This window comes from Triticum aestivum, chromosome 4B (genome assembly GCF_018294505.1).
Source record: "Triticum aestivum cultivar Chinese Spring chromosome 4B, IWGSC CS RefSeq v2.1, whole genome shotgun sequence".
NCBI lineage: Eukaryota > Viridiplantae > Streptophyta > Magnoliopsida > Poales > Poaceae > Triticum > Triticum aestivum.
Genome location: NC_057804.1, coordinates 584,989,293 through 584,999,165, shown reverse-complemented (window position 1 = coordinate 584,999,165; position 9,873 = coordinate 584,989,293). Strand labels below are relative to the sequence as shown.

The window sequence follows — 9,873 nt, the reverse complement described above, 5'->3', positions numbered from 1 at the left end:
CCAACCACTTGAGAATATCTCAATTGCTCTATATCGTGCCTTCGAACTTTTGAATCCGCACGCTAGGATCATATGGTGTTGCAGAAGGTTTGCAGTCCAAATATCCAAAGCGGCTCAAAATCTTCTCAACATAGTGAGATTGCAAAAGTGTAATTCCACCCTCAGTATTTCTCAGTAGCTTGATGTTCAAGATAACATCAGCCACACCCAGGTCTTTCATCTCAAAGTTATGAGATAGAAAATCCTTGACCTCCTCAATTACTTTGAGGTGGGTCCCAAATATCAGTATGTCATCAACATACAGACACATGATAACTCCTTCGCCCCCACCATAGCGATAGTATACACATTTGTCAGCTTCGTTGACAACAAAGCCAGCAGATGTCAAAGTTGTATTAAACTTCTCATGCCATTGCTTAGGCGCCTGTTTCAGGCCATACAAAGATTTCACTAACTTACACACCTTTCTTTCCTGACCATTTACTACAAAGCCATCTGGCTGTTGCATGTAAATTTCCTCGTCTAGCTCTCCGTTAAGGAAAGCTGTCTTAACGTCCATCTGATGAACGAGAAGACCATGCGAGGAAGCCAAAGCGAGTAACACTCGAATGGTTGTCAGCCTAGCTACAGGTGAGTAAGTATCGAAGAAATCCTCTTCTTCCTTTTGGGTATAACCCTTGGCCACAAGCCTAGCCTTGTACTTCTCAACAGTACCATCGGGCCTAAGCTTCCTATTGAACACCCACTTACATCCCAATGGTTGGCAACCATAAGGACGATCGGTGATCTCCCATGTCCCATTAGCTATGATGGAATCCATCTCGCTACGGACCGCGTCCTTCCAGTAGTCATCATCCTGAGATGCATAAGCTTCTGAAATGGAACTGGGAGTGTCATCATCCACGAGGTACACGAGGAAATAATCACCAAAAGACTTTGCAGTCCTTTGTCTCTTGCTCCTAACAGGAGCTTTCTCGTCATCCTCTGATGAACTTTCATCACTTTTGTGTTCAAATATTCCATCGGAATGGCAGGTTTAGGAGTCTCATCAGATTCCAGTCTAGAACTGCTTTGCATATCTCTCATGGGAAAAATATCCTCAAAGAATGTAGCATCCTTAGACTCTATAATTGTACCGACCTTCTGGTCAGGTACCTCAGATTTCACTACTAGAAATCTATAGCCAACGCTATTCTTAGCGTAGCCCAAATTAACGCAGTCCACGGTCTTTGGTCCAAGCTTACGCTTTTTGGGGATCGGCACATTGACTTTCGCCAAACAGCCCCAAGTGCGCAAGTAAGAGAGTGTAGTTCTTTTCTTTTCCCATTGCTCATAGGGAGTAGTCTCATTATCCTTCGCGGGAACTTTATTCAGGACATGACATGATGTCAATACAGCCTCCCCCCACCATGCCTTGGATAAACCCGATGTATCTAACATGGCGTTAGCCAAATCTGTTAGAGTACGGTTTTTCGTTCGGCAACCCCGTTTGACTGGGGTGAATAGGGAGGCGTCCTCTCATGAATAATACCATGTTCCGCACAGAATAAATCAAACTCACTAGAAAAGTACTCTCCACCACGATCAGACCGGACTCGTTTTATTTTCTTCTCAAGTTGGTTCTCAACTTCAGCCTTATAGATTTTAAAGTAGTGTAGAGCCTCATCCTTTGTATTTAACAAATACACATAACAGAATCTAGTGGAATCATCAATCAAAGTCATGAAGTATTTCTTTCCACCTTTAGTCAACACACCATTCATCTCACAGAGATCTGAATGTATGAGCTCTAGTGGTGCCAGGTGTCTCTCCTTCGCAGGCTTGTGAGGCTTACGAGGTTGCTTTGCTTGCACACACGCATGGCACTTAGAGCCTTTGGCTAAAGTGAAACTCGGGATTAGATTCATCTTAGCTAGCCGCGTCATACAACCGAAATTTATGTGACAAAGACGTGAATGCCAAACCTCACATTCGTTCACATTAGAATGAATTTGGTTCACAACTTTATTACAGAAATCCTCCAGGGAAAGGCGGAACAAACCACCACAATCATATCCTTTTCCAACAAATAGTCCATACCGAGATACGACTACTTTGTTAGACTCAAATACTAACTTAAACCCTTCTTTACATAGAAGGGAGCCACTAACGAGATTCTTCTTGATAGCGGGGACATGCTGCACGTTCTTCAGTTGCACGATCTTTCCCGAAGTAAACTTCAGATCTACCGTGCCAACACCATGAACAGAAGCATGCGAGCCGTTCCCCATCAGGACGGAACAATCTCGTGTGACCTGGTAAGAAGAAAACAAAGACACATCAGCACACACATGAATATTGGCCCCAGTGTCAACCAACCAATCGGTGGACTAACAAACTGAAAGTACGGTAAACAAATTACCATACCCTGATGCCGCATCATTGTTGCTCAGAGTCACATTGACAGACTTTGCGTCCTGTCCTGGCTTCTTATACTTGTTTGGGAACTTGTTTGCCCAATGTTCCTCTGAACCACAAGTGAAGCAGCCATCTTTCTTCTTATCTTCCTTCTTACCCTTCTTCTTGAAGGTAGTATTCTGCTGGACAGAGTTCTTTCCCTCGAACTTGTGGGAGTTCTTCTGCACCACATTGGCGCTAGAAGAACCCTCTGCCCCTTTCACGTGTGAGTCCTTTGCTCTCGAGTTCTGCTCAACACTCAGATGACCAATGACATCCTCAACAGAGAATTCACGTCTCAAGTGCTTGAGAGAAGTAACAAAGTTCCTCCATCCAGGAGGGAGTTTTGCAATAATGCAACCCGCGACAAACTTGTCCGTAACTCACACTTCAGGAGCTCCAGCTCCTTAGCGATGCATTGTATCTCATGGGCCTGGTCCAATACAGAACGGTTATCAACCATTTTGTAATCATGGAACTGCTCCATAGCATACACTCGCTTCCAACATCGGTTGCGCCGAACTTAGCTTTGAGCGCATCCCACAAATTCTTGGCAACGCACATATGGAGATATGCGTCGACTAGCTTGTCTCCGATCACAGTAAGAACGGCTCCAACAAAGATGGTGGTTGCCTCCCTAAACGCATTCTCCTGTTCAGGAGCAATCGTTACCGTGGGAGACACACCGCCAACCCAGAACACGTTCATTGCTGTGAGCCACAAGGTAGTCCTCGCCTGCCAACGCTTAAAATGCGTTCCAGTAAACTTTTCCGGTTTCAGAGTGGCGACGAAGCCATGAGTCGAAAAGTGCCTAAAATAAGGTTTTTGGATTGTTGGAAATATTAGCACTTTTTTGACTAATCTAATCCACGAGTAAACAGTAAGCATGGCAAATACGGTATGCATCTCATACCGGTACGTAAGCATGTGAGCACGTACAGTACATAGAACTGAAACATCTATGAACATCATATACACGACTAGGACATGAACGAGCAAATAGGGGATGAACGAGTCATACCCTCCGGTCGGCCAGGCCAACGGGACGGCGGTAGCAGCAGCCTCGACATCAGCCAAGGCCTTCTTCTTGGCGACTTCGGCGTCAGCCATGGAGTCGATGTAGAGGAAGTAGTGGAAGCGGAGGCGGATGAAGACGGGAACGAATCAGGAGCAGTCGCGTCGAGACGCTCCCCAAAAACCTTATTGCCATTCTCCCGGGCAGGATCTCGAACGACAGGGTTCCGGAGGCACCTGCTCTCGCGACCAACCGTGCACGCGGTCGTCGGGATGGGATCGCCGGAAGCAGCACAACGAGAGGAACAGTAGATGACGGCTAGGGTTGTACGAGAGGGAGTGAGTGAACTGAGTTAGAGTTCACTCAACTGGCCAGTGCCTTCTTATATAGGTCGTCAGGTAGATGGGCCTGGGCCAGGCACACGACCGAGTCCGCGAACAGCCCATGGTCCAACGTCTCGGACAGTGGCGCTTCCGTAAGCGATTCGTTAATTAATTAACAATTAATTAACCATTCCTGAGCGACAAAAATAAGCTTCGGCTCGGCTCATTCCCGCAACCCGCGGCGCGCGCGCATCGTGACGAGGCGAGGTGTGGCGTGGCGAGGCGGGGGCGGAGGAGGAGAAGCGCGCATGTACAACTCCTATTCCCAAGCTCCCAATAGCAAGTGGTAGAGCAGCCCTTATAAAGAGGTCTCACTCTTCTTACTGTAGCAGTATGGGACTAAACTTCCCACGCTTCCCACCACTTGCCGTACACATGCATGGGCCTTAGAGATTAACTAGGGATTATTGTCTTATATGGACCTAAGCCCATCCATAATCCATCACTATCCACGATGCCTTATGGACAACATATTTGTTTCACTAATATTTTAGTTTTCCCTTGTATCTCAATTACCTGCTTGTTTAACTAATATTTTAGTTTTCCCTGTATCTCAGTTACCTGTGTATTTATTAAGCGCCGTGAACAAATCTGTAAGAGACCCTAATCAAGGGATGACTAACCAAAACAGACAACTAAACAGGCAAAAAAATACTCACCGGCAGAAGAACGGCGCGGCGCAAGCGCGCATATCCCTCTAGTTGTGTATAGAATCCGGCAAGAAAAAGCGCTTGCACTGTGGTTCCTTGACAGTTGCCACGTAGATGTGCCATGCCGCTGTGTTCCTGCCACATCATGTGACGCCACGTAAGCTGTCGAGGACGTCGTCCGATGTACCGGTTCCGTGCCAACCACACGACGCGATCGTCAGCTAGCTCGGTTATAAGTAGGTGACCTGGCCACCAACACAACACGTGAAAGAAAAATCCAACGGAAAAGGCAAAGAGAGAACAATGTGCGGCGGCGCCATCCTAGCGAAGCTGATCCCGCCGACGCCGCCGTCGGCGGGCCGTGCCCCGAAGCAGGTGGCCGCGGGCGGGGTCTCGCCCAAGAAGGGCGGCATGAACAAGACGCACCACAGCAGCACCCCCGATGTCGACGACTTCGAGGCCGCCTTCGAGGACTTCGATGACGACTTCCACCTGCAGGCGGAGGAGGACGGCGACGACCATGTCGTTTTTGCATCCAAACCTGCCTTCTCCCCGGGTAGGGCAACTCTCGTGGTTTCATAGAGTATACAGGGTTCATGGCTACAATCGTTACGTATTGACGTAGATTCCTTTGCAGCCTACGATGATGGCCGCGCGGCGCAGGCGGCGAGCAGGAAGAAGAGCGTCCGCCGCCTCCACGGCATCCGTCAGCGGCCGTGGGGCAAGTGGGCGGCGGAGATCCGCGACCCGCACAAGGGCACCCGCGTCTGGCTCGGCACGTTCGACACGGCCGATGATGCCGCCCGGGCCTACGACGTCGCCGCCCACCGCCTCCGTGGCAGCAAGGCCAAAGTCAACTTCCCCAACGGGACCAGGGCTGGGGCGCGCCTGCAACGTGCCAGCCGGAGAACCGCTTCGAAACGGCAGTGCCCCCCTGCGCGGACGACGGCGTACTCTGCTGCACACGCACAGAAGGAGCGGGACGCTATGGTGGCCAAGCCTGAGCTGATGGAGTCTTTCGACATGGACGCCTTCGTCGACCTGACCACTGCTTTCACCACGCTACCGCCTGTCATGGCAAGCTCCTTCGCCGACACTGGCGCGAAGAAGCCGATGGTCGATGAGGATTCGTCGGATGGGAGCGGCGGCGATGCCATGCTGGGGTTCGATCCGTTCATGCTGTTCCAGCTCCCCTGCTCGGACACGTACGAATCCATCGACAGCCTCTTCGCCGGCGACGCCGTCATCCAGGATGCCCTCGGCGTGGACAGTGGCATGGAGGGCGTCAGCCTCTGGAGCTTCGAGGAGTTCCCCATGGACAGCGCCATTTTTTGACGTTTCCGTGCGATGCGCCCGATCGGTTGTAAGAATCTCCATCTTGCATCTTGTTCCATGTAAATGTTGGTGCACAGAACCTTGCTGAGACCAGATTCTGTTTCATGGCCAGGAACGAAGGGCGCAGCCGATGCATGGCTGCTGCATGATTGCTTCCTTGATGAATGCAGATTCGTCGGACTGTATGTGCATATGTACTGCTGGCCGCCTGTATCAAACTGTATTGTACTCTGCCATGATTTGTGCTAGTCTTTCCTACTGTTGGTCAATAGTCCTACGAATTGATCATGTCGGCAGTGCCGTCTATGATTGTGCTTGTGCTTGCGGTTGTCAATTCCAAATTAGTTTTATGAACCTGGTTATCTTGTGTCATGTTGAGTTGGATTGTAAATTTATTAATTCAGTTCAGGGCTCTTTGATTCAAAGGATTCTTAAGGAATTTCGGAGGTGATTCGTCGGATTAAAATCCTTAGGAATTTTTCCTTTGGATTCATTTGTATTGGTTTTCATAGGAAATTTCGTTCCACTCCAACATCGTGTAAAGAATCATATGTTTTTTCCTCGCACAATCAAATACCCATATTAATCATGCAGTACTAAAGATGACATATCACTTCATTCCTGTCTTTTTTTTACAAATCCTGTGAATCAAAGAGGCACTATTAAGCTATACAATTCTGGATGTACTCGCTACATTGTGTAGTTGATCTTTTACCTTAAGACGATGTCAATCTGTGCTGGTGGTCCGTTCGGCTTTGGACTCTGATTTTTTTTCTTCCCTGGATGTAGGGGCTCGCCCGCAATTTAAGGCAAATATCTGGAATCTACATAACTAACCGCCACCACTTCGCCTTTCAAACCAAAAGGTTCATCATCAACGGAGATATTCTTAACTTCTTATCTTGTGTATGTGTAAATATCTGGTTGTATGCATCGCCCAGATGCAGAAGACGGGAATCTTCCTCCTTTTCTAAAAATAAAATTGAAATTAAGATGGCAATTTTCTGTATTCATTTAAGCTGTATAATTCTAGAATCGAGATGCGATCACTGCATTGTGCAGTTGATCCTTAACTACTACAAAGATGTCAATATGTTGCTGTGGTCCTAACACCAGTCGGATCCCGCATAAGATAGAAATAAGACTTGGGGGGGGGGGGGGGGGGTATGTGGTGCATCGGGACAATTGGTGCGACTGTTGCACCGGTCCCCCATTGCACATTCAAAAATGTTTAGAAAAATGTAGAACAAAATTAATGCATTGACACAACATCAATGTATGTTGTTACAAAAATTCAAAACATTATTTGAGATACAAAAATGACAAATTTGACATCGATGTGCTAATGGGCCAAAACTAAAGCCCAACCTGTGTTATGTACTATTTAGTGTCAAAATTTTCATTTTTTATCTCGAGCAATGTTTCCAATTTTTATTAAAATTTTTGTGACAACATACATTGATGTTGTGTCAATGTACTATTTTTTATGGATTTTTTGAATATTCTTGAATGTGCAACGGGGTCTAGTGTACCAGTAGCACCAATTGCCCCGGGACACCAGATAAGTTCCCATAAGACTGGGTATGTATGGTATAGTCTGGCACAAATGACATATTAATATTTCTTTATGTAAATATCAACTACAGGTATATGTTTATTTAATTTTAGCCTGAGCAATGCAGGGACTTCGTGCTAGTATGTCTAAATGTCGCAGAAAAATTATATTGTTTCAGGGGACTATGCCTGATGCGCCAAGTATCAGACATGTAAGTTCAGAAAACGCATGTTGTGCCATAACTTGTAAACAATTTTGCATCCTTAAGCCATGATTTTCCCGAGATAGTTATCCAACTGATGCGAAAACCGCCTCGCAATCCGGTGGGAGCCTAAGGGCTACCGGTGGTTTTCATGAGCTGCTGAATTGTACTCCTGCTCTTTATTTTAGGCTGCAATTTGCACATCTTCCTATTATAATTCTTGCCGCAATATGGGCAATCCAATTTCACTTAAGTTGCAGGATTCGAAAGCAAAGATAGAGTCATAGGTGGAAGCACACGCTAATGCAAATATATCAAGTTGTCCCTCACAGGAAAGAAAAAGTTAAATACCATGCTAGTTGCCACGGTCTTCATACTTTGGCATTGTTTTACCTGCAAGTTGAGTTCATTGCCAACACCATTCAGAAACCATACATGGTACCTAATCCTTCCTTTCAGAAAACTACTACCCATGCCGATTCCGGTGAGTGAATGATTTGCGGTACCATGCCCCTGTTTTAGGGTTCATGATTCTTCATAAGTAGATTGGACATGCCACATATAGTTCTTATTAAAGAAGAATTGTTCGGGTTTAAATATTCAAATAAAGAGAACCAACAAGTGTTGGATGGTTAGAAGGACAGTGATACCCCCAACCCACTACTCCCTCCGTTTCAAAATAGATGACCCAACTTTGTACTAAAGTTAGTACAAAGTTGAGTCATCTATTTTAGAACGGAGGGAGTAGATATCAAACTCCAGGTTTGACACTTTAATGTCTCATTAGTAGTGAGGCGACCGTGGTAACTTCTTCTAGGAGCTGTGTGTGGTGGTGTGTATGTGTGAGTGTGTGCGCCTGTGTTGTAAGCAATATTTCTTGAAAAAAAGGGGACAAGGACAGGTACTTGCACATGTCTTCCACTATCTAGACAATGGAGATTATACATGCACATCCTAAGGAACATCTCAAGCAGAATCTCCAGCCCTCTTGGCTGTTTTTCACTTCGTTCTACAGGTCCTCACAAAGTCACAAGTTTTTTTGTCACAGAAATTGCAGGATCACTACAAGAATGCAAATTTTCTAATTCTCCACTATCACCTCTTCACTGTTCTACTGTACCTCTCCGACCGCGCGGATAGCTCTAAATTTCTCTCTAGCCAAGGATTGTCGTTGAGGAATTTTTTTTTCAGTCCAATTTCACGGTACTAAAATACCTGGATTTTGTAATGAATTACATGCACATTGAGAAGGCAAGGACTTTGTGCAAGATTTTGTTACTCAATAGGTCTCAGAAAATGAAAGATTTCCTACACATGGTGAAAAGAAGGAAGAAGATACGAGGTACCGATGAATGATCACTTACATGTAAAAGAAAGATGCATGGATCAGCTCCTGCTTCCGAAGAAATGCACTCGGAGGAGAGAACTGTCATCAGATTCTCCGCAAAAAAGAAAACAAAAAGAGAATAGTCGTATGCGTGTGATGGCCTAAACTGCTTCAGCCATCACATTGGACAGAGCAGGCAACAGACAGGACCAAGTGAGGACTAGAGAGCTTGAGTTGGGTTGCTATAAGTAGTAATGCTATGAACGACAAAATGGTTTCCGACTACGAATCTATTGGATAGTAATACTCTAATAGCATACAGGTGAAGCAAACCTGGGGTGCTCAAAAGCAGGCCGTGGGCTGAGAAGAGCCAATGGTTCCCTTCTTTCTGTCGTCCAGCATTACTTTTCATTACTCTGCATATCCTACTTAATTGTGTTTGTTGGTGTGGATGGTTCTCGTCAACGGCAACTCGTCGGTTAGGCATTTTTTTTCTGTCTTGCAAAGTCCGTTATGTACTCGTCAGTTTATGTTCCAAAAAACAAACTTAATTCAAGGCTGCTATACAAAAACTTAATTCATGTGTGGCTTCCTTAGGCCTAAACGTCGACTGAAAGTGGGCTGCAGTTTAATTACGCCAGCCAGGTCTTGAACTCAAGACCTTTTGCCTAGATACCATGTAGAAGTGCATTCTCTAGTCAATGCAATCAAAAGACCGATCTGATGGAAGAGACTAGGCAATACATTTATACGTCAACACAAGGCATACCCGGATCAGTAATATTATCATCCAAGTTCTTGTAATTTTCAGATAAGGACGGGTACAAGAAATTGATGATGATTATTATAGCAGAATCTCCAGAACTATTGATGATGATTATTTCTTATTTTAGTCTATAGGCTTTTATGGCACAGAAATTGCAGGATCACTGCAAGCAAGCAAAAGATCAGTATCGCTATCAGCTCGTCT

General features: G+C 45.8%; 1 protein-coding gene across 2 annotated transcripts; it reads left to right on the top strand.

Annotated features, from left to right (window-relative positions):
• The first annotated feature begins 4,754 nt into the window (after nucleotides 1-4,754).
• On the top strand, nucleotides 4,755-6,345 carry LOC123093410 (ethylene-responsive transcription factor 1). Of its 2 annotated transcripts, none has more exons than XM_044515375.1 (3): nucleotides 4,755-5,040; nucleotides 5,122-5,844; nucleotides 5,932-6,345. In XM_044515375.1, exons 1-2 carry the CDS (start codon nucleotides 4,788-4,790, stop codon nucleotides 5,817-5,819), a joined length of 951 nt encoding a protein of 316 aa, XP_044371310.1. In that variant the 5' UTR covers nucleotides 4,755-4,787; the 3' UTR covers nucleotides 5,820-5,844; nucleotides 5,932-6,345. The 2 variants fall into 2 exon arrangements, with proteins under 2 accessions (XP_044371310.1, XP_044371309.1); XM_044515374.1 differs by having other exon boundaries at nucleotides 5,122-5,847.
• Nucleotides 6,346-9,873: the final 3,528 nt, after the last annotated feature.

Bases quoted from the DNA above. Each gene is read 5' to 3' on its own strand.
- LOC123093410 (XM_044515375.1), top strand. From the start codon at position 4,788: ATGTGCGGCGGCGCCATCCTAGCGAAGCTGATCCCGCCGACGCCGCCG. The intron at 5,041-5,121 runs GTAGGGCAACTC...ATTCCTTTGCAG, and splicing joins CAAACCTGCCTTCTCCCCGG to CCTACGATGATGGCCGCGCG.